Below are 24,451 nucleotides of genomic sequence, written 5' to 3'. Positions count from 1 at the left end.
GGGAGCCTGTCTACGCTGCGACCTGGAGATGGGCAGTGGGGGCAGAGGCAGAGAATCCCAGAACCTCAGGGTGCCCCACCCCCTTGCCATGCTTTCTCACAGCCAGAGCAGCCCTGGGGCACCCTTCCTGGGATGGGGACACTGTGAGAAAGCCAGCCCCAAGCTGGGCAACGTCCACCGTGCCGGAAGCTTCTGCTTCTCGTCCCACTTGATCCCTCCGGGGGTGTGTGGGGCGATCACTGATGTCACGAGATGTGAACAGGGTCCCCCTAAGAACTCCTGTTAACCCGGCACGTCCGCACGTGGCCTGGTTTGAAAACGGACTCAAGGTGAGGACAAGAGGAGATCACGGGTGAGGGTAGGCCCTGAAGCCCCCAGTATCCTTGGAAGACACAGACACAGGAATGGCCACAGGGAGACACAGGAATGGCCACAGGGACGAGACTGAGATGGCCGAGTGCCACGGCCACAAGGCCAGGGACCGCCAGAAGCTGGAACAGACAAGGATGGACCCCCCTCCCCAAACAAATTTCAGAGAGAATATGGCCTTGTGTTTAGACTTTTGTTCCCCAGAACCACGAGGGGACAACGGGACACTGTCTGCGGACAGACCGATGGGCCTCACTCTGCCTGGGTCAGATGCCCTGGTCTCCACTCTGTGCCTCATGGGCACGGCTGGGACAAGTCGTGGCCTTGGTCCTGCCTTTGCCATCACTGGCCAAGTAAACGGTGTTTGGCCTCAGGCTCCTGCTCTGTAAGACGGGCTGTCCTGCGTGGGGCCCCAGCGCTGTCCCACCTGGCGAGTGGGCTCTGCGCGACCGGTGCCCTTAATGGGTTTGGGCAGAAAGCACCACGACGGGTCTCCTGCTCCAGCCAGAGCCCAGCACCCTAGCAGGGGAGGCTTTCTGCAGCGGGCTCATGGGCTCCTCTCTCCCACTTCCCCGCCCCAGAGAGACGTGTCCGGCATGCAGTGCTGTCCTGTCTCTGCCGGGTGTCTGGGAATGGTGCTGCGGCAAGAATCCGGGTATGGGAGGCTGACCGGAGGTTGGTGCTTCTTCACTTGGCCAGCGTCTGTCCCTGGGACCCTCTTTTAGACCCCCGGAGGAATGGGCTCCTTGGCCTCAAGATCTGCTCCGAACCTCAAACCCCAGTTGCAAAGGGGCCTCTCCCTGCCAAGCAGGCTGTGAGAGACCTCTGAGAAACCAGTGTGCCCAGCATAGGCCTCCAGGGCTGCCACGGCCCAGGGCAAGGGCGGGCGGAGGGAGAGCCCGACTTCCCCAACTTGGCTTTCAGGCCGGAGGATGGCACGAGCGAAGCACGTGATCGCGTCTGTCCCGACTCGGGACGCTGACTTAGTGCGGATACGCGAGGGCCCAGGGGAAAGGCCTCCAGTCAAAGTGACCGAAGAACGGAGCACCCAGGGGGCTCCGTTGGTTGAGTATCAGACTCGTGATTTCGGCTCAGATCCTGATCTCAGGTCGTGGCACGGGGCCGGCAACCCGCACTGTGCTCGGGAGGAACCTGCTGGGAATTCGCCCTCTGCCCCTCTCCCGTACACATTTCCTCCCTCAAAGAAATCTAAAAAAAGTTTCAAAGAACGACCACAGGGGAAAACCAAGCCAGTCCCGGCGGCCCCGTCACGACCAGTCTTCCCCCCATGGCCTCGTGACCTGATGCTCTGGACCAGGCCAGGGCCCTGCCCGGCCCCTCCCTGGTCCTGGGACCCAGCTGCCCCGAGCAGAGAACCGAACCCCAGCCTTGACGGTCCCTTGCTTCAGTGCCCTGCGGCCATGGCAGGACCCCGGGCTCCAGGGAAATGGGCCCTGAAGTCTCCGTCGGGGGAGGCAGGGCCCGGGAGCACAAAGAGAAACAGCCCACTTGGTACTGCTCGCTGCCAGGGCTCGTCCTTCCTGCCCGCCATCTCCCACACGTCCCCCGCTCGGATGCCCCTATCATGCTGGGACAGTGCCTGGGCGTAGGAGATAATCAAGGCCGGGTTGGGGAGCCTCCGCCCGCCGTGCAAACCACACCCATGCTCCCCAGCATTTGGGGGCCAACGTCCCAGCAGCGGGCTGAACCCGTGCGAGCTGCTGCAGGGCTCGGGCACAGGGGGCAGGACTGCTTGGCGCATGGAGACCGCCTCCCACCACCTCCCTCAGCAGAGGCTGTCCTGCTCAGACGCGGCGTGGGAGGCGGACAGCGCTCCGTGGGCCCGTTTTATCTGAACGAGGGGCAGTCCGCACTGAAACCGCTTCCCACCGACGCCGCGGCCCGAGCGGAACCACAAGGTCCCTTTGTGTGTCCTCTGGGAGGGACCTGGGCAGAGGGACGTGCCTTCCGCACCCCACTCCCACCTCTGGTCTGAGAAATGCCTACTTGGCTTTGGGAATGGCCCGACCTCGGGGCCGTGGTCTCTGTGGGGCGACACACGTAAGGAACCCGCAGGCCAGAGGACAAAGGCTGGCGGAGGCAGCTGGCACGTAGGGGCCGCGAGTGCCCTCCGCCCGCCCCGCCCACCCGCCAGTCGGACGCCAGCCCTGCTTTGCACGGGAGCCACCGCGTCTAAAACGCGGACCTGAGCTCCGTCTCCCTCCGGAAAATGCCAGGAGCGAATCCAGACGCTGCGCATGGCGCCAGGCCCGCATGCCCGACACCGGGGGCGGCCTCCCACCCGCTGCCGCGGGGCCGCTGAGCCGCTCCCACACCACGATCCCAGCCTGGGGCCATGCGGAGCGGCCCCTTTGTCCTCCTAGCCTGTGCCTTCACCCAGCGCCCGCCCACCCCGCCCTCCGTCCCGGTCTGGGCTGGTGCCCATCTGCCTGTCCTTAATTCTCCTGTTTCTGTGCTGTCTGGTGTCCCCAGCCCAGAGCTGAGTCCCCGCCGGCAGGGCCAAGTCCTTGTCAGGGCTCCCCACCGAGTCACACCCGGGGCCTCAGATTTCCAGTGAAGGACAGCGGGAAGAACAAGGGCAGACGGCTCACGGGTCTCGAGGGAACGAGACCAGCGGAGGCCTGGGGGCTGACCACAGGCCAGCTGGACTCAGACCCCCTCTGCAGCTCTCGGGCCCCCCGGGTGCTCGGTGGGCTGGGGCAGGACACTGGCACTCAGAGCCCAGGGGCGCAGGGCATGTGGGGTCTGGGCTGTGACGCTACCCAGCCGGGGATAGTCAAGCAGTCGAGCCGAGCCCCTGCCCCAAGGATCCAGGCCCTCCCACCAGCCATTAGCACGGGGACCCAGGGTGACGGGCAGGATGCCCGAGGGAAGAAGAGTCAGACCATAGACTCCGTTGGAGGAGAAGGGGGTCCACTTTACAACCATGTGCCCCCCAGAAGGGAAGGCGTTCATCTGGGAGCACACAGAGCTCCCGGAGAAAACCAGGATGCAGAATTCTGCAGACGCCGCACTGAATCCCGAGTTCAGAAAGGAACTGCTTAAGGGGCTGGGGCCGGGGGCGGGATGTTTTCAACGGCACCAGCATCATAAACACATTAGGTATTCCAGCCGAACAAAGGCTCTTTGCTTTGCGGACTGAAATATGTTTTTACAAAAGTCAGGTCACCCCCTCCACATTCCTCATCCGTCTGTGGCTAATCAGACCGGCCAAGCGAATCGCTTCCGAGCAGATCTATAGAATGTCTCCGGGCTGCACAGAGTCTGGCCCGCGGGGTCCCGCCCGACCTGTCTCATGATGCTGCACAGGGAAGCCCCGACCAGGTCCTCAGAACTCCAGGAATAAGGAAGATGATACGGGCCTATCTGCAAGGAGATGCTGTACCCTGGAGTCCTGGGGTGCGGAGGGAGTCCCGGAGCAGCAGCGGTCCCGACTGGGGGCCAATCCCTACCACCCAGCGCTGCCTGGTCAGCGCCCCTGAGGCCAGGAGGGGACTATGGATCTCCTGGGTGATTGGAGATGGGCTCCCGGGAGGAGGTCCGGCCCCCAAAGCAGTGACCCACCTGCCCCAGAAAGGGTCTGGAAATCAGGCGGTGATCGTAGCTCGTGGGTTCTGGGTTCTCGTGAGGGGCAGAGGCCACGTGAGAAGCCCTCACACACGGGCCGTGTCCGCTAAAGATATTCTGCCTCAACTACCTGACTCTCCCTGCCATGTTACTAGGCCAACGAAGAGCAGCGCGTGGGCTTCTCTCTGGCCCCAGAGACGGCCCACGGACACCCACTTCTCCCGAATCACGAACGTCTCCGCTGCATGGGCCATGGTCTTGGACGCTGGGTTCCTGTAATGCGGGCTGCCCTGCGTGGCTGCCACAGGAAGGGAGCAGGGGCGCTGAGAACGGCAAGAATGGGTTTCTGGGTATCATGGGCAGAAGTCTGGAAGACACGGCAGACACGGGGCCGGCCCGGGGTTTCTACCCACTCGACTCATAGCTAAACTGCATGTGAGGCGTGGGGGCTGCGGTGAAGACACCCACAGAGGCCTGAGAAGCCTGCGCACGAGGGGCGGCCCTGGGCTGGCACGCGATCGTGGACGGCACAGACCCGGCCCTAGTCCCGGCCTCCCACTGACCCCGAGACTCGGTGAAGCAGGCGACCAGCACCCCGCTAAGCCAGAGGCACGGGTGCTGCCTTCTCGCACCCCAGGGCTCGGAGAGCGCTCGGACGTGGAGCGAGGCCACCACAGAGGCTGTGGGGCACTGGCCGGGCCTCCGTGTGTCCTCTGCGTGCACGTGGCTGTGCGTCCCCGTGGTGACCCTCTCTGAAGCACCACCCTGCGGAGCGCTGGTCTGTGAGACCAGCTAGAGACCACCCCCGCCGGGGAAACTGTGTACTTCCCTCCCCAGCACGGAGAGGACACGCTGCCACCAAGCACCATGGTGTGGATAACCTAGAGGGTCAGACAGTGGTGGCCCACAGCGGGAGGGGTCAGCAGGCAAGGTGCTGGGGCTGGGGGAGGTCGTACATCCTCCCTGGCAGACAGCCACCCCCCATCGAACGTGCACGTGGGATGTGGGCCCCCGTGTGTGACTGTCTTGGTCACAGTTCCATTCCTCTTCGCTCTCCGTGCACCAGGCACAGCCCTGAGGTGCCTCTGCAAACGGACATGTCCCCATCCTATGCCTGCCCTTGCAGGTGGGGTGCAGAGGGGCCAGGGTGGGTGTTTCTCCCCATCACTCGGGATTTAACTCGCTGTTCAGTCTCCGCAAGGACGACAGTGCCTGTTGCCAGACAGCGTGACTGGCTCAAGGGAAGCCGTGCGTGCCAGAGTGCCAAACCTTCCAGGCAGGGGCACTTGGGGACGGGGACCCCCGGCTTGCACTCACCCCTCCCGATCTGGATGAAGCCGAGCAGGATGATCAAGGCCAGCGCCAGGAGCTTGGCCGCGGCGAAGGCGTCCTGGACCCGGGTGGCGGCTTTCACACTGTAGCAGTTCACGGCCGTGAGGAGCACTGTGGACAGAGGGCAGCAGTGAGTGACCTGGGACAGGGCCTCAGGCCGCCCCCCCTCAGTGGGCCTCAGCCCACCCCCACTGCCTCCGGCAGTTCCCAGCTTCTGGGCCTGGTTCTGCTCTGGGCTCTCCAGGCTCAAGGCCAGAGGCTGAGAACAGGACTTCCTGACTCTCAAAACAGCTACAATCCCACTCGCCCTTGGGCTATCACAAAGATTTTATTTATTTATTTGAGAGAGAGAGAGAGAGCGAGAGAGAGCAGGAGCAGGGGGAGCGGCTGGAGAGGGCTCCCCACTGCCGGACGCGGGACTCGATCCTGGGACCCTGGGATCACGACTTGAGCCCAAGGCAGACGCTTTACCGACTGAGCCCCCCAGGAACCCCTGTGCCATAAAGAACTTTTAAAGAATGAATCTCAACCCCCTGCCAGCCTCTGCCCCACAGCCCCGCCCCGCCCCACCCCTGCCGCACCTGTGGCACACCTGGGCCCTATCTTCAGAGCGCAGGGTAGACACAAACGCACCTTCCTACGGGCTCCTCCCACCATTTTAGCCCAACTTAGGTGCCCACACAGCCCACCTCGCTTACCCAAGGTGGGAAACCCTTTCTGCAGACAGAACCTTCTGGAATCCCACAGAGGAAACAGGTTAAGTGAGATACAGTTAGCATGAGTCCATATGACAAGCCCCGTGCTGGGACCACGGGGGGCCATTCTGACACGTGAAACGGGGACCGAAGGCGAGGCTGACCCAAGGATGGGGTCAGCAAGAGGCAATGCACGGGCGGACCCAGCTGGGGATTTTACCCGCATATGCTGAAAACTGGAAATCACACCCACCACAGTGGCTCGACCAGCCGGGACGGAAGGGAAGGTGGGACCGGGGTTGGGGGACACAGGTGGGCGGCTAAGCCCGGCTCTACCAACACACCCAGATGCACACCAGCAGGCCCTGCCCGCTCCCAGGAGACCCCTGGCCCTGACCCGAAGCGGAGGCATCCGTGTGGCCAGACAGCAGGTGTGCGGGAGACACAGGAAGTGCAGGGAGCTCGGGAGCTGGTGTCACGGCCAACATCCAATGGAGCCAAACTGCGTTAAGACAAAGGCAACGAATCCCCAACACTCAGGCCTTAGGGTACATTAGTGCTGGCTCACGCACTCGGTCGCTCTGCTGTGGGAGGACGCGACGCCCGGGGTGCGTGCGGTGGAGGGGTGAGCTCGCCAGCCTGCGTCCTCCTGAAGCCGCTCGAGGTCGCCTGTCCGGGAGCTTTCACACCAGGAAACCCACAAGGGCGCAGAGCGGAGCCCTTCCTTCCTGGAGGCTGGTCCTCCGACTTTAACCCGCAGGGCCTAGACCTCGGAAGGGCCCCCCACAAGCCCCCACACCTACGGCTTCTCCAAGGGCTGCAGTTAAGGTAAGAAGCTCCAGAAAGGTCTGCACATCTTTTCTCTTTCTGACACGGAACCCGCTGGGGACTGGTGGACCCCAGGGGGCTTCTTCCCCAACTACAGTGAATCAGTGAAATTTTACAGTTAGAGCAGTTGCGGCCAGAAGAAATCAATCTGCCCTAATGACTGTAAGACCCAGCAGCTCAGGTAGAAGGAAAACAGGAACCATCCCAGGGTGCTTCCCCCTGCCACCTGCTTTTCCCTCCAGGAAATTAACTGACGCCTTAATAGCGCCCCTCCCCCCCCAGCCACATTCCCCACTGCCCCGGGCTCTGGCTGATGCAATGCCACCAAGACTGCGCAGCGGCTTTGGGCCTGGCATGGACCCTGGAGGAGCCCCTGGGTTCTCAGGCCGTGGTCTGCACCCGCCCCTCGCAGGCCCTGTAGTAAAAGGAGCTGCCGCAGGGAGGTGGGGCTCCAGACTGTGTCCACACTACGGGGGTGAAGGAGGAGCTGAGCCTGGCCAGGAAAGGCTCAAGAATGCATGAGGCAGACAGCCTGGGGGACCTTCAGTGTGGCCCCAGGAGTATTCAGTCCAGGCCCTCAGAACCAGCAGGGAGATGGCTGTCCTGTATCAGCCACGTCAGCATTGCCATTCTCCACACAGAAGAGGAAACAGGCTCAGAGTGGCCCCCTGCCCCAACATGGTAGGGGCAGACCCAGGTCTCTGCGGTCTACCTGGCAGCCCCATGGTCATCGTGGTGGAGGGCAGGGGGAAAAGCAGTGGGACTCCCGTGTCCTAGGCTTCCGGCGGGGGGGGGGGGGGCGCTCAGCGCTCAGTCCTGTGCTCATTGATTCATCTGGCCACATGGCTGGGATCCGGGATGGAAGGGCCTGGGAGGGCAAGCCCAGGCCGGGCCGTTTCTTCCTGCCCCCGGATCCCCGGAGCCTCAGCAGATCGAGCGCAGGGCCGGGGTTTTCCGAGACAGCGTCACAATTCCTGATGGGGTGAGTATTGGCGCGGAGGCCCTGGCCCCCCGGCAGGCACAGGTGGCTAGCTCTGCGCACATGCAAATGGGCTTCTGGCAGGAGGCGGCCCAGCTCGGCCCAGCTCGGCCCAGCTCAGGCCCAGCTCAGCTGTTGTAGCACTCCCCCCATTCATGCCCCAGGGAGGCAGGGCAGGCGGGGGAGGTGTGGCCCAGCAGCGCGGGGAGGCGGTGCTCCCGGAAGGCTGGATGCCCTGCCCCATGCGGCTTCTGGCAGGCTGGTCTCCTGGCAGCGGCACGTGGGCACAGCTCTGGACAGCCCTGCACGCTGCCCCTGCTCTTCTGGGGTCTTCCCGCCCCTTTCCCCATTTCACAGGGGACAATTCCGGCTCCAGGAAGTAAAGCAGGCTTGCCCGGAGCTCCCGGCTCACGGTCAGTCCTACCGAGGGGTCCACTACCGCTGTGCTGGTCTCGGCGGTCACCGCGGCAGGACAGAGGCCCCGGGCCCCTCCCCTTGCACGCCACTGCCCCTCCATCAGGAATGCGTGGTGCACGCCCTGGCCATGCCCACACCTGACCCTTCCCCAGCCGGCCCGGCAGGCGCGCAGAGCCTCTCTTCACACACACAAGCTCTGGGTCACATTCAAAGCACCCAGGTCACCCACAGGCAAGGCAAGCCGGGCTGCAGGCGGGAGCAGAAGGGACCTGCTCACAGGACAAAGTTACCTTGTAACATCCATTTCTTTTATAAAGAGAAGAACTGAGAATTTGATGAAACTTTCACGTTCCCTGACTTTCGCTGACAAATAAAGGAATGCTTTAGTATTCTCCATGGCGTGCCTCTCGAAGAGTTTTAAAATGAAATACAACCTTAAGTAAACACACGCATTCCTCAGGGACTCGGGCCGCTGGCTGTGCGTCTCAGCTGCCCTGCCTGAGGACCGGACGCCTGCAGAAGGGGGGGGGTGCTGCCGGGTGTCTGGTGGGGACGCTGGGACCCTGGGCGTACGGAGAGGACGTGCCAAGGGTCAGCGGTGTGGCCACTGTCCTCACGGACGCGCAGCCCTGCAGGGCCTGTGTCCCACAAGTGGGCAGCGGGAAGGCAGCCACAGGGCATGGCCCCAGCAGGCCGGCCGACAGGGGCAGAGGTGCCGTTAGGAAGGCTCCGCACACGGGCACCCCCAGATAAGTGGGGCTGTGCTCGCACTTGCTAACAGCCAGGCCTGGGGAGATAAGGCAGCTCTGGGCTGCTGAGGATGGCAGGCCGGGCTGGCGGCCGGTCCCCCAAACTGCACTGGGCCCTTGTCCTTCACGTGTGTGTCTGTCCTGTCTTCGTGCTGCCTGTGTCGCTGGCCAGCCGGAGCACCAGCTCAACCTCAGCAAAGGAGCCAGGTCTCAAGGGCTCCTCCTGCACCTCAACGGTGGGCAGCGATGCCCAGGGAGGGAAGGACGACCCCTCAGCCGCACGGGACACCTGGTCACAGGGAGACGCTGGTGCGAGCTCCAGGCTCGCGGAGTAGGCGATGTCCGTTGATAGAGTCCTGCCTGCAGACCCGGGGCTGCACATCCCCAGAGGGCCCCTCGGGCCCTGGGCTCTGGCCCCCGCAACCTGTTCTTCCCAGGGTCCCCTCAGGGAGCACTCTGGGACGCTCCCGACCCCAAGTGTGGGGCGTCCTGCCACTGGCGGGGCTAGACGTGACCCGGGATGCCTGCATGCTCCCTGCTTCCCTGCCCGGTGGCGCCTTCAAGCAGCTGACGTCACAAAGGCACGGGGTGGGGGCACAAAAGAAGGTGCCCTGAGCGGGGGTGGGGGCACACACACTCTCCACCAGCACACGGGTCACCAGCCTCCTCTCGGCCTCTGCCTCTGGGAAGGCAGCTGCTGCCCGGGCAGGACGCAGAGGCTCCCTCCCCCAGCCCGGCCCCACCTCCCCCCTGACCCCTCACCCCTGGACGCCGCCCCAGGGACCCCAATCACCAGAGCCCCCTGGACAGCAGCCTGTGTTCAATGTACTCATTGCGCTGTTTCACCCGGGGGAGGCTGAAATGCAAGGGGAGCCTGTTTTCATTTAAAAACACCAAAACTAAACAAAAATTTCCAAGATAAAAATAAAAGAAGTAAAAAGAAAAAAACACACCGAAACGAAACACAAAAGAGCCACACCAACCGAGGGTGAGACGTGGAGGGCTGCAGCGGGCCCAGTGCCCGGGCGGTGCTTCCTCGGGACCGTGCGGACGCCTGCACCAGAGTTGGCAAGGACCGTGGTTAACGAGGGTGGTGCGTGAGCACCGGCGGGCGCTGTGGGGTTTGCCGGCCTCCAAGCACCTGCGGGCAGGCCTAGCCCTCCCCCTCCACTGGCTTGAGGTCAAGCACACCAGGGGAAGGTCATGAGTAAGCGGGAGAGAACCATAGCCCAACCCCCCACCCCCCCACCCCCATGCCCCGCACCCGCAGGGGCCCAGAGCTTCACGGGGCCTCAGGGAGGGTGGAGGTCGTTGACCAGCACCTGGTCCCTGCCCCTCACAGGGCACACGTCCTCTGGGCGAGCCCCCCTCCCAACAGGCCACCTGGGGGCCACGATCACCTCCTCCTTCAGGTCCTGCCTTGGACTCTGTTGTCCCTCCCCAGGGCAGATAGCATCTCCCCCTCCCCGGACGCCCGAGGGCCTTGTGGGATAGTGGGGGGGCAACCCAGAGCTTCCGATGGGCCGGCCCGAGAGTCCGCATGCCTAACTCTGCCCTGGGACGCCAGGGCTGCGGGCCCAGAGACCCCCACAAAGATCCCACTTGCAGAACCGGAGGGCGATTTGGAGGAAAGGAATGCGCATGACCCCAAACCACCTGACAGGCCTACCTCAGCCTCAGAACGTGCTAGAACACGGAGCCCGCTGAGGTCGAGAGCCCTGCTCCAGACCCACCCAGGGCAGGGAGCTGTTCCCACAGGGCCCCAGGCTCCCTCCAAGAGGCCGCTTACTGCGGGGGGAGAAGCCGACGCAGCCCCTCCACAGAGGCGGGGACACGGGCTCTCAAGCCGCCCCCCACATCCTGTCGACTCCCTGCTTCTCCCTGGAAAGAGACTGCTGATAGGCCGGTGTCCTGTTTTCAAATTCCCAAGACCCGCCTTGGAAAGGGCGTCTCCACATTTCCTCCCATTTTTAATCTGACCAAGGAGTTCACCAGGCCCTGGGGCGCGGGTGCCGGCACGCACCAGGAATGGGGCTGGCGAGCTCATGCCAAAACACACCAGCGAGGGGCAGACTTAGCTCAGAACGCGACCAACCACCCCGAGTCCTGGGGCGAGCAGGGGACCGCCGGCAGACAGCGGTGTCTCACTTTATTGGCTTTTCTGAGGCACAATTCCCGGAGAACAGGGAGGTCCCCGGGGGCCCCCGCCCCCAAAACAGCCAGGACAGCCAGGGGGGTAGCTCCCCCTTAGCTCTGAAGCGATGCCCGAGTGCTCACATGCTGTGGGGCGCGGGGCGGGCTGCTCAGTGTGTCGGGGCTCCGCACAGCTGTGGGGGGAGGGGTAAGAGCAGGCGAACTCGCTGTCCGGCCCCCCACCAGCTGGTCACTGCCAACTGTGAAGATCGGCTCAGGACAGACCAGGCTGTTGTGCGGGAATGTCTGTGCTTTGGGGTCCCCCTGGGGGCCTGGAAACCCCCAGCCATCTACCCTGCACCTCTAGTCATTCTACGGCAGAAGCAAACGGAGGGAAACGCACGGTGGTCACAGCCTGAGAGGACAGGGAGCATCTAGCCTCATCAGATAGCTGGGTGAATGGAGCTCAGAGAGGCTGGCTGACTCACTGGACGTCACACAGCCCACGGAGTGCAGAGAGGACGCGCAGGTCTCCCCAGTCCCACTCCTGCGCTCTGGAGCCCCGGCCAGGACTCCCGTCCTGCTCCCCAGCCCATGTGGCGCTCCGACCTTCTAGCTCTGGGGAGCCTGAGCATCAGTCCTCCCAACCGGGTGATTCTGCTGCTTACTGAGGGGGGCAACTCCCCCAGGGGCCCACCCCCCACGTGCACACGCGTGATGCCCGCGTACCGAGCGCCCTCCGAAGGGCAGGGGCCGGGTGGGTCAGGGGCCGCCAGCCGGTGCCTCCAGCGTCTCCGCTCTCCGGACGGAAGGTTTCCCGTGCAGGCCATGCTGGCGATGCAGGGGCCGCGCTCAGGAGAGGGGCAGCCAAGAGCATCCTGGGGGGTGCCCCCACAGCATGCCACCCATCACGTGACAGGGCCTGACCAGTGTCAGACAACGTGTTCACACGCGTCTCCCTTCTCCCAGGTAAGGTGGCGGCAGGACAGGGCCCGGTGTGTACCCCCAGGCCTCACACCCCAGCATGGGCTCTTCACGCCGGCCGCACACTGCTGAACCACAGCGAGGCTTCCCAAGCCCTCTCCCTTCGTCTTCTGGAAAGAGCTCCCTGCCAGCGGCCCCCTTCCCCCACGACCAGGCCGCACACAGGTCCTCAAACTCCCTGTCTGGGCAGTGATGACCTCACCCATCCACCAGGACAAAATGCTCCTTAACCAGACTGCGGTTGGGCCTCCCTTCCTCCCCAGACCCCTGACCCTGGTCCTCCTCAGGGCGAGCCAGCAGATGGCTTCCGGGTGTTGAGGGGGGACACCTGCTCTACCCGGGTCCCATCCAGCCATCCTCCCCCCACACCCATCCCAGGTCCTTGGGTCCTTTCCCTTAGCTCCAGGGGGTCTAAGATAATTGCAGGAGACGCCCCCTATCCCAGGGCTATGACACGAAGGTGCCCAGATTAGGGGCAGCTCCAGCCAGGCCTCGTCTCTATCCACTGCTGCACCTCGGAGGGCCACAGCTCCTGGGCCCCCAGCTGGTCCGCTGCTCCCCCTACCAGGCACAAGTGCCCTGTCCCGTCCGAAGTCCGGACAATGCCTCTGTCACCGGTCCCTGCAGTGAGGAGATGACGAAGTCACACACCCTCTGAAGCGGGACCACACACCACTGCTCTGCTGAGACACAGACCCAGGGAAGCTAAGCACCCAGTCCCAGGTCACACAGCCCAAGGGACTCACAGTAGTTGGGGGATAGGGACAGGGCCCAGAGTCCCACCCACGCCTTCTTCCGCAGCAGCCCAGATAACTCGGGCAGGATATGAGCATGTCTGTGCCCAGCGCCGGTCCCGGCCAGCCCTGGCCGCTCACACCCACACGGCCAAGCATGAGGCTGGACACAAGGTCACGGTGGGCTTCAGGCCTGTTTCCCTGCAGTGGCCTCAGAGCTGGAGACTGGCCACGTTGTGAACTCAGAGACAACCACGGACAATCCGCCGGGTCTCAGCAGGGACAGACGTCCGCCAGCAGCCAAGGTCAGGGGAATTCAGAGCAGGATCAGGTTGCGAGCACCATGCTCCAAGGGCCCAGAAGGGAGGGTGGTGCCCGTGTCTCACGTGGTGGGAGGGGTGGGCGTGGCCCCCAAAAATTCTCCCGCAGGGACGGAGGGAGTTCCGCCTGGACAGGCTTGGGGGGGGTGTGGAGGCACCTCCCACACTGTGAGCCTCCCTAGGCACCTGGGTGGTTGGAGGCCTGCTGGGAGGGCACGGGACAAAGCCCAGCATTGGGGACAAGTGTGCCCTGGGGAGTGCCTGGCCAGCAATGCAGAGAGGGCCCAGGGAGGTCGCACCCCCCCGCAGCCCCTGGGTCCCAGCACCAGCTGTGGGTCACAGAAGGCAAACGGGGACTGGCGATCCAGGTGGGCACGGGAAGGGGCGCGTGCCGGGGGGCAGCTGTGGGCCTCGCCTGCCCTAGAAGCTCCTTTGCAAGACAAAGATCTGGATGGAAACGAGAAGGAAAGATACAAGGCTCCCTGGCCAGCTGTGCACGGCGGGGGGCGGTCAGGCGACAAGCATACCCCAAAGACTCCATGGGACAAACCTCAGGTCCCCACGTCTCCTTACTCTGGCTGACCGGATGCCTGGACCTGGCGACCGACACCACCCAAGGGCCCTGGCATCGGCCACTCCCGCCCAAGATGCAGCCATGTGTCCCCACACACCACGACAAAAGGCGGTTCAGCACCACACGGTGGGCTCTCAGCCCGCCCCTGCCTCAGTTTCCCTGGCCATACGAGAAGGATGGCAACACTCGTTTCAAAGGCTGGGGCAGGAGCATGTGACAAGAGGCAGCCAGGAGATGCCAGATCCACTTCTGCCACCCTTAGGGGGGCAGGGGTGTGAGAACCCCGTGATTATGCACACTTCGGAGTTAATACGCCTGGAACACATTTCTGGGCAGAGTCTGCACATTCCATCGGATTATCAAAGGGGTCCGTGACCCAGGGAGAGAAGGGTTAGAAATGCCCACCCAGCATCTCGCGCTTCCTCGAGGTCACGCGCTCTCGTGAAGGACCACATGGGGCTGAGCTCCAGTCCCGTGACTCGGCGTGACTTGCCCCAGTGGCCCGAGCACGCTCACGTCTGGCTGGGAACGTGAGATTTCTGTGCTAATGACTGGGCTGTCGTCTGCACTTAGCTCACGGCTTGTGACTCTGGGGTCGCCAGCAACGTGCGAACACCCAGAAGCCTCACTGGTTGGGCAGAGATGGGCCCAGCCCTGGCGGCGGGCAGGCGTTCGGATGCCCGAGACCAGGCGGTATAGTGGCAGACACACTGTGTGGGTACCCCGCAGCCCCCGGAGTGGGCACTGCCTGGACCTGATGGAGGAGAGCCGGTCAACCAGAAGACTGGGGGGTAGGGCTTGGGCTCCCCTCCCACTCTGGTCATCGCCCCAACTGACTTACCCTCATGTAGGCTGGCCCCAATCCACGGCCAGCCAAACCCATCCCTGATCCATGCCCCTCACCATCAGGACCCCCAATCTCCTGTCCCCAAGGCAGGAAGGGACTCCTTGTGGGCCAGGCATGTCACAGCTCAGACCCCAGCCCGAGAGGGAGACCTTGGCATTCACCCACCGCTCTTCCTGCCTTCTCTCCATTCTCTGGGCCTCCCGCTCTTTGCTAGACTGGAAAACAACAAGTTCAAGGGCAGCTCAAGGGTGAGCAGCAGACAGAGGGTGGTGCTGGGAACAAAGGCAGCCACGTGTGCCCCGCTCGATCCGCACGCCGGGGCCGCGAGTTCCCACGTTCACCTGGCAGAGCTGTGACCCATCCCCATCTCACGGATGTGGAAACTCTGCTGAGGCCCAAGCGGATTTCCCCAACCAGACCAGGTCTGTTCATACCAGAGCTTAGGCTCTCCTGACACCAGTTAGAAACCATCTTGGCTCACAGGTCCCTGGAGGAACACTCACCCCTGCCCCACATGGATTTGCCCAATCCAGGGGCATGGTGGGGTAGGGGACCCTTGCAACCCCCGTCTGTCTCCCACAAGAAGGCAGACGGAAGTGCCTTCCAGACCCCAGCCCGAAAGGGACCAGAGCCACCAGCAGACCATGAGCTCTACAAACACCTGGCCGCTGTCCCAGTGGGCCCAGTCACACCCACGCCCAACGGTGGGGGAGTGGGCAGAGGAGGGTAGGCGCCCAGCAGTCTGCAGCCACGGCCCGACACCTGCGTCTGGAGTGGGAGTGACCTCGACACAGCAGCTGAGGCTGGCGAGAATCTGAACTCCAGTCGGAGCGACTTCTGCCGAAAGGAAAAGCCCCCATCACCTCAGGTCCAAGCAATCGCTACCACGTTTTTGTTTAGGGAGAAGGTAAGCCTGGTCTCACGCCAGATCCCACACGGCCATCAAGACTGACTGAGATGGGGCGCCTGGGTGGCCCAGTGGGTTAAGCTGCTGCCTTCAGCTCGGGTCGTGATCTCGGGGTCCTGGGATCGAGTCCCACATCCGGCTCTCTGCTCAGCGGAGAGCCTGCTTCCCTTCCTCTCTCTCTGCCTGCCTCTCTTGTGATTTCTCTCTGTCAAATAAATAAAAAATAAAATCTTTAAAAAAAAAAGACTGACTGAGCGAGGGCGCCTGGGTGGCTCAGTGGGTTAAGCCTCTGCCTTCGGCTCAGGTCGTGATCCCAGGGTCCTGGGATCGAGCCGCTCATCAGGTTCTCTGCTTGGCAGGAAGCCTGCTTCCTCCTCTCTCTGCCCGCCTCTCTGCCTGCTTGTGATCTCTGTCTGTCAAATAAATAAATAAAATGTTAAAAAAAACAAAGACTGGCAGAGCGAGTCTCTCTCACCGTTTCATGCACTGGGCAACACCAGAGCCACACTAGACGAGGGCCCCGTGGTGGTCGCTGTGGTCAGACCTAAAGAAAAGGGCTTTATGGCCACACGTACTACCAGCAGGACCGCACCAAGCACCGAAGCCGACCTGTTTCACAGCAGCATTTTTTAGGAAGCCAAAACTGTGGTGGGTTGTGTCCAGGGCACTGAAAAAACTAGCCAGCAAACCCGAGACAAACCCATGACACGGCTCCGAAGGGGCAGGCCACCAGGCCCTCCCACCGTGCACCATGGAGCCTGGGCCCGCACGGCTGCGGGGGTGGGCGGGGGGGAGCTCGAGGCAGAGAGCGGAGCAGAGTGCCCCTCCTTTCCTCGGGGAGAACTTCTAGAACCCAGCCGTTGTGGGATACTTGGACACTCAGAAACTCTCTGTGGCTTTTCGCTGCCTTCTCAGAGGCCCCTACGAGGGTGGGCCTGCCTCCCTGGACACCCATAACCTTTCTCCTTGCTCAACTTAGAGCCGCCTGTGCCCAGCAGCTCCAAGTTCTGCGAGCCTTGGGCCGGCCTCTCTTTCCAGACAGGGAGGCTCTAGACTGGCGCTCATCCTGGCAGACGGGAGTCCCCTTCTGTAACTGAAAGTCCTCTTTCCTCCAGAGAGAGACACCCACACACACCGGACACACTCCCAGGGCGGTTCAGGGAAGAAAAGGCCCAAAGACTGATGAGGACATGGAAAACCTCAGTCCCACTCACAGCCCCCAGGGGCAGGGGCGCTGTCAGCAGGACTCCTGGCCAGGCCCAGCAGCACCACAGTGACCCGGTGGGGGGGCGGCTGAACTCACCGCAGTCCCTCTGCCATCTACTTAAACCTGAAAGTTTAAGAAGGGACTTATTTTCAAAGACTGGAGAGAGGACAGGCCCTTAGAGACATGATCTGTTTCACCACAGCCTGGGCCCACAAACACTAAATCGTATTGGAACATGATTATTATAATCATATCCAAAAAAGTCATCCCAGGGGCGCCTGGGTGGCTCAGTGGGTTAAAGCCTCTGCCTTCGGCTCAGGTCAAGATCCCAGGGTTCTGGGATCGAGCCCGGCATTGGGCTCTCTGCTCAGCCGTGAGCCTGCTTCCTCCTCTCTCTCTCTGCCTGACTCTCTGCCTGCTTGTGATCTCTGTCTGTCAAATAAATAAATAAAATCTTAAAAAAAAAAAAAAGTCATCCTGCCTTTAGAGGGGCTCTCCCTTTCCAGACCAATGTGTCATCCCATAAAACCCTCATCTCGGGGCGCTTGGGTGGCTCAGTGGGTTAAGCCGCTGCCTTCGGCTCAGGTCATGATCTCAGGGTCCTGGGATCGAGCACCGCATCGGGCTCTCTGCTTGGCAGGGAGACTGCTTCCCCCCACCCCTGCCTGCCTCTGTGCCTACTTATGATCTCTGTCAAATAAATAAATAAAATCTTTAAAAAAAACAAAACAAAAACCCTCATCTGAAAGCCCCACCAGAAACCACAGGTCTTCCTGTCCTCGAGCAGATGGACCTCTTAGACTGGGACAAATGTTTTTGTTCTTTTAAAGCCGAGATCCGCTTCCTGAGATGGCCCCCCCAAAGGCAAATACCGCTCCTTCCCCCGCATGGCGGCTCTGTTCAGGGTCTCTCTCGGGAAAGCGAGCGATGTCAGGCAGCCAAGCGGAACCGCACTGGGTTTGCCTTCTGGACTCAGCACTCGGTGAAGCGCGCCTGCCCCGCGGGACGGTGTGGCTCGTGCAGGACACGCGGCCCACACGCTAGAGAATCCCCACGGCACCGGCAGCCACTGCCCATCAGGAGCCACTCTTGGTAAGCGCACAGTCCCCCAGTTTCGCAGCCAGGACCCCAGCCCTGAACGGAGCCCGCGGGCTCTGGACCTGTGGGCACTTAAGAACATCCAGGAAATCCTCGCATCGGTGGCAGCTCTGAAAGCGGGACGCTTCCATCCCGCAAGGCTCCACAGAGGCCGGCCAAGGGGAGGCAGGCACAAAAAGCGCCAACAGCCAGGAAAGAGAAGAAAACCACATGATGCTCGGCACAAACGATTTTCCCCTGAAGCCCCACAGGACAAGGGTTTTTGCAGACCCCTCGTGGCTCCCCGGGCCGCACCCTCCGACACACCCAGGCCAGGCCCACGGTGAGGAACACGAGCAGGGCTGTTTTTCCGCACGGCTGCGGACCCCCAGGCCCACCCCGCGCCCCCATCCCGCACAAGGGGGAGGCGCAGCCCGACCCGCGGCGGCTACTCCGAGCCCGCCGCCTGCCGGAGCGCCGGCGTGGGACGGGCCAGCCCCCGCCGACTCCGGGCGGGCCGGTTTCCGGAGCGGGAATGAATGAGTTTCCCCCTCGAACCGCAGCGTCTGCTGGGCAGCCGCCCCGGGGAGCGCGGACGGGACACGCGCGGACGCTCGCACGAGGCAGGGAAGCGCGGCGCGGAGGGACGAGGGGAGGAAGTGGACCACGCCCCCCGCCCCACCCCGCCGCCCCCGCCTCACCGCCCCGGCCCCGCCGCCCCCCGCCCCCGCGGGCCGTACTCACGCACGCAGAGGCAGGCCACGAGCTTGGCGGCGTCCTCGGGCACCGGGCAGGTGGGGAAGAGCGGCTTGAGCAGGTAGGTGGCGAAGACGAGCGCCACGATGTACTGCGAGGACGGCCGGATGATGAGCAGCTCGATCCAGAGCTTGAGGAAGGCGGGCAGCGAGCCGTACACCTCGAGCATGTAGGCGTAGTCGCCGCCCGACTTGGTGATGGTGGTCCCCAGCTCCGCGTAGCAGAGCGCGCCCACGATGGAGAAGACCCCGCACACGGCCCACACCACCAGCGCCAGCCCCGGCGAGCCCGCCTCCTTGAGCACGCCGGTGGGCGTCACGAAGATGCCCGAGCCGATGATGGTGCCCACGATGATGGCCACGCCGTTGAAGAGCGTGATGCTCCGCTGCAGGGTCACGCCCTCCGCGCCCTCCGCGCCCTCCGCGCCGTCCGCGCGCCGCGTCGCCAGCATCCGCTCCCGCGCCTGCCGCTCCTCCTCCTCGGCCGCCGCGGGCACCGCGGACGCGCGCCGCTTCGGGCCGGCGCCTGCCATGCCGCCGAGCCTGCGGCCGGGCCGACCACGAGGCGCGCGCCGCCGCCCAGCGAGGAACCGCTCCCAGCGCGGCTGCCGGCCGCTGCGTCAGGGCGCAGGCCCGCCGGCGCTTTTATACGCCGGCTCAGGCCCCGCCCCCGCCCCGCCGGCGCAGGCCCCGCCCTCCCGCCGGCGCAGGCCCCGCCCCGCGCCCCGCCGCCGCTGCCTGGCGGTTAGAGGGCGCAAGCCCCGCCCACGCGGCGCCGGCGCGCACCTGCTCGTGCGGCGGCCGGGCCCCGCGACCCGGGCTGGGAGTGCGGGGGCGCTCAGGCCCGGGGGGGGGTGGGGCGCGCGGGGCCCGAGGTGATGTCCCCGCCCCTCTCGCCTCCACCCCGACCCCGTCCGCTCCTCCTGCGGACCGGGGCGGTCCGAGGACGTTCAGAACCAGCCCCTCCCGGGGAAGCTGGGGGTCCAGCAAGCCGCTGGGGTACTGAGTCACGGGCCGAGTTCCCTTCTGGGCCAATTGCCATTTTCTCCTACGGGGACTCTCCCTGCCAAACAGCCGAGTTCGGGGGCGCAGCTCCGGAGGTAGGGACGAGAGATCTGCCTAAGCTCACGTAGACTGACTGACGGGGGCTCCTGGAAGGACCCCCGAGAGCCCTACCCCAAATCCAGCAGGCTGGAGGGTGCAGGCCCTTCGATCTTTAGTTTACAAGATCTCCCAGTCACCAGTCACCCTGGGGCCTGGAAGAGAGCAGAGTCCTGTCCTGGGGGACAAGGCGCATCACTCTGGGCCTTCCCCACCCGGCCCCCCGCCGCAGCTGAATGTCCGCAGCGTTGGAACCAAATGAAGTCTGGGCAGCCGAAGGGTCACGGCCCAACTAACGGGCAAGATGTTGTCTAACATGGCCTACGGGAAACAAAAAACGATCTCCCGGTTCCTGTCCTCCAGCTGTCCTTGCAGAGCGGGAGGGCCCGGCTGCCAAGGGCCCAGTGGACTTCCCCAGCCCCCGGGAGCCCCCGGGCGCTGAGCTGAGGCCTCTCGGGCACATTCTGACCAGAGCCGTCTTGCAGCTGAGAAACAGGCTGGGCCGGGTTCTGTAACTCGTTTGACCAGTGAGTGGCTGGGATTGCCCTGCTGAGGACCCCGAGCCCCTCTGCCACCCACCTTCCTGTGGGTTATTCACCTCTCGATGGGCGTTCACCCTCCGTCCCAGGCCCCATGGTGGCAAAGGCGACCGTCTCGGGATGGATGACGGTTTCTCAAGGAAGGTGAGCACGTGGCACGTGGCGGCAGGGCCCCAAGCACCTCACCTGTGCTCACACGGCAGACGCCTGCAAGGGTGTCCTCGGGGTCGGGCACTGCCCTGAACTCCGGGCACCTGACCTGGAGGGTGTCCTCCAACGAGAGAGCCGATCGATAATCACACGTGGAGCTGTAAAATGGCAGCTGTGATAAGCCGACAGGCGCTGCCGGGACCTGGAATGCTGGTGGGGAGGAGACCGGTGAGAATTAACGGGGGAGGCGCAGGGGGCTTGGGTGTGGGGCTCCCGAAAGGATGCAGGGGACCTTCACGAGCTGCGTTCCAGCACCCCGGGACCCCGGGGGCCCACTGCTACGATTGGTTTCCCTATGATAAGGTCCTCGATTTCTTCCTGCCAATCCGCTCTGGACAAGTCTGTGTCTGCGAGCTCCCGGCGGCGTGTTGAATGGGCGGAAAACCTCTGACCCCGACATCAGACTCTAAAATCTTAGCCAAGAGTGCCACCTACTGGCCGCGTCCTGAAGGCCCCACTCCTCCCTCAGATGACCCCACAGCCGTCTTTTCAGGGCCAACCCGAGCTGGGTGCTCACTTATTGAAAGCTGTGCCCTTTCTTCTCACGAGCGCTGGAGGGGAGGATCTCTTGAACGTATTTCGACAGAGGAAAGTTCTCGGGAGTTTCCGCCAGAAGCCTTCAAGCCTTATGCGTTCTCCCCGGTCATCCCGCTTCTGGAATTTCTCTTCGGAAGTAAGGACCGAGCTGTGTTTTGGCTGCGTGGCCGTTTATTATGGCGTTGGAACCTAATGGCCAGTATTGGAAAGAAACCAAGCAGCTGACCGACTTGCTTTGGTAAACGCGGCCGTGTCCGCCGGTGGCACACTGTGGAACCCTCGGACATCAGGGTGCGCAAGAATCTTTTCCTGGCACAATCTGGCCTTGACTTATGGAAGACGAGGATGGGATGTAGCATCCCAAAGCCGCGTGGGGCGGACTCCTGACGTGCTCTGGCTGAGCTGGGTCTCCCCTTCTATTTTTCCGAGATCGGGAGACCTGCCGTTTTGGAGGAAGAGCTGTTGCTCTGTCTCAGGTAGGGGGTGTAACCAGGCCTCGAGGCCAGTGCCTCTTCTGGGGAGGAACACTTCCCGGGGCCTCTTGGAACAGGGAGGACTGGCTTCCAAGAAGCGGAACCGCCCCGGAGGGAAGTGGACACCGAGCTTCCGGGATAGCAGAGCCATACCTGTTGTGAGTCCTGGAAATTACGACCCCCTTTTAGGCAGCAGCCTCTCTCTCTCCTGTTTGGAATCCCAGAGGCCCTGGGGCCAATCTGGAGAGAAGACAGCCTATCGCAAGCCCCCACCCCGCCCCAGCTGCTGGGAGATGGGCTGGACGTTGGGCTAATGTCCTAGCCACTAGGCATCCCTGCCTTCTTTCTGAGCGCCGTCCTGTCATCTCCAGAGTGGCCCTGAGGTTCAGGTTCCTGCTGGCAAGATGTGGGGTGCAGGAAGTGGGAAGTGGGGAGGGGCGGGGAAGGGGCAAAAGGAGCCAGAAGACACAACTGGGAGGTGTCGGTGCTGGTGATGGTGTGGTCGGCGGGAGACCCGAGTTCACAAGACCAGTAACTATGGAGGTGATGGGTAGACCCGCCGTGGGGTCGCGGGCAGCACATACAAATGTCAGATCATTAGGGGGCACCTATCTCCATCAACTTGGGGGACACGAAGGGGAGATTCCACGGCAGCAGCGTCATCCTCGGGCTTCCACGCAGACCCCTGGGCTCACTGCTGAGTCCCCCATCCGCGGCGCCACCAGCTCAAGGAATGGGGCAAATCCGGTCCCTTTCTGGGCCTGGGTTTCCCACGCCGAGCCTGGCTTGGGACTCCTCCCTGGGGAAGCTAGGAGTCTACGGGAAGTCGCCCTCCTGGTCCCCTAGCTTCATCTCTGACTGCCCTTTGCCAACACACTGATTTTTCGGTCTTGGGGAAGAGAAGTGAGGCCTCCTCACCCAGGGAGAGTTGGATGGCCTCACAACGTTTCAATCACCAGACGTGCGCGCCGTGTCTTTCACAAATACTCCCAGCTCAGTCGTCAGCCAGCATCCTTCACCTGAAGCAAGCCACCTTCTGTCCCCGACGGTAAAGAAAACTTGCAGAGCACACACCTAGGGTGATTTTCTGCCTCCCGGACAGACCCCCAGCTCCCAGAGACAAGGGGTTTATTTGTGTCCAGGGTTTAAAGGGCTTCCTTCCTACTCCGGGGGTACTCATGGGTGCCCCCGCCTCGAGCTGCCCCAGACAACACTTGGTTCAATGCTCGTAGCCCGGCCAGTGGCCTGGCTTGGAAAGGAACCTCCAGCGGGTGCGTCCCAGCTTCTGCGCGGGTAAAACAAGGGCACCAGGAGCGTTTGTGGGGGGTAGAACTGAGACAAGCCATGCACAGCAGGTCACGGAAAGCCAGGACGCAGCATGGCAGCCACCCACCCCCACGGGGTAACCTGCATTAGGGCAGAGCACTGGAGGGGGAGGGGAGGACGAGACCCTCTGTTGGCTTGGCCCTGTGACTTCGCTGTTCTGCCAAGGCCCTGGGCCTTTACAGGGTATCAGATCCACACTCTCCTTTAGAACTCCTTCTTTCTCCCAGGAAAGAGCTGACCCGAAAATCCCTCGCTGATGTGGAAACTTGCCCCCCCTCCCTGATGTGGAAAGTTGCCCGCCCTCCCACGTCATCTGGCTGCCCCTGTCTGCCTCTTCTCAGTTGCACGAGAAATATCTGTGTCCTTTTCACAAAGAAAGCGTCCTTTCTTCTCCTGGAAATGTGTTTTTATTTTTTTTAAATTTTTTTTTTTTAAGATTTTTTATTTATTTATTTGACAGAGAGAGGTCACATGTAGATAGAGAGGCAGGCAGAGAGAGAGAGGGAAGCAGGCTCCCTACTGAGCAGAGAGCCCGAGGTGGGACTCGATCCCAGGACCCCGAGATCATGACCTGAGCCGAAGGCAGCGGCCCAACCCACTGAGCCACCCAGGCGCCCTGGAAATGTGTTTTTAAAACTCATGCTTTTGCTGGGCTCAGCTGCTGGTTTGTCCTGACACTTGAAAAGGTGGGCCTGCCCTCAGCAGTATCTGAAATGAAGTTCCTTTTCTGGGCCCTCGGGTGCCCACAGCCGCTGCCTGTGGGGTGCTTAGCCCAGCCAGACCTTTATGTCAGTCCTGCAGGAACATTGTGAGGCCCTGCTCGTGGCTGGAGAAATGAAGCCCGGCAAGCTCAGGAGGTGGCCGGGCTCAGCCCCAGCTGCAGGGCAGGCCACGCTGACTGTGTCCCTTACACGGGCCACCATGCCACCTGCCCTCCAGCACCTGTCAGACCAGCATGTGGATCCTTCTAGTTTGTGGACCGTGTCATTCCTGCTGCTCCTGGAGGCTCCCTCGTGGCCCACCCTTGGAAGGACTCCTGACGTCCGTCCACTGAAATCCTTCTGGTTTCACGCAAGTGCTCCACAAGGCCGCCCGATGTGGTCACAGTGTTTGTGGCTCCAGGGGGGACCCGAAGCCCCGGGGAATTTTTGAGTAACAGCAGAGAAGCGTGAGAGATCTTAGGGCTACGTTTTCACTAAGTGCCTCAACTGAGTGAAAAATGGAACGGGGCCTGTGTTTCAGGCATGGGTCTGACCACCGGCCCCTGGGCTCCGGCCTCCCGCCCGGCTTGTCCCCGAGCTCGGGATGCGCTGTGGGTGTGCTCAGGGAGAGTGCCTGCTCTGGACTGCGCGGGAGGCCGCCTGCAGCAGGGACATGGTGGGAGTTCAGAGGCCGCAGCAGGGACCGGGAGGGGAGTTCAGGTGCACGGATCAGTGTGTGGACGGGCCGGCATGAGCGCACGCGGCCGACGCTCAGAACCGAGAAGGCGTCGCGCTGCGTGATGGATGCCAGGCACGCGGGCCGTGTGGCTCTGGTCCGTGGAGTGTCCAGGGAGGGCACACGTGTAGAGGCTGAAGGGACCCGCGGCTGCAGGGGAGGGTGGGTGGGGGCAGTGGCTGCTGGTCGCGGGTCCCCTTTGGTGTGCGCTGCGGCCAGAATGTGCCGAATGCCCCTGGACTGCCCACTTTGAAGGACGGCTAACGGTCAGTTCCCTGCTCCGTCCGTTTGAGCCTCGGGTAAGGAGGAGAGATGCCGGCCCGGACTCGGGGG

The 24,451-nt window shown here is 62.9% G+C and overlaps 1 protein-coding gene across 1 annotated transcript in view; it reads right to left on the bottom strand.

The window, feature by feature from the left end:
* SLC7A5 (solute carrier family 7 member 5) overlaps nucleotides 1-19,090 on the bottom strand; it is a 31,516-nt gene extending 12,426 nt beyond the window's left edge. The window contains exons 1-2 of the mRNA XM_045988633.1: nucleotides 18,485-19,090; nucleotides 5,275-5,400 (exon numbers count right to left, since the gene is read on the bottom strand). Coding sequence (XP_045844589.1) covers nucleotides 5,275-5,400; nucleotides 18,485-19,028 — 670 coding nt within the window. The 5' untranslated portion in view covers nucleotides 19,029-19,090. The remainder of the gene's footprint in view (nucleotides 1-5,274; nucleotides 5,401-18,484) is intronic.
* Nucleotides 19,091-24,451: the final 5,361 nt, after the last annotated feature.

The sequence above is a fragment of the Meles meles genome, chromosome 19, assembly GCF_922984935.1.
Source record: "Meles meles chromosome 19, mMelMel3.1 paternal haplotype, whole genome shotgun sequence".
Lineage (NCBI taxonomy): Eukaryota > Metazoa > Chordata > Mammalia > Carnivora > Mustelidae > Meles > Meles meles.
Note: the sequence above shows the minus strand (reverse complement) of the source record. Positions and strands in the feature narration are given on the sequence as shown.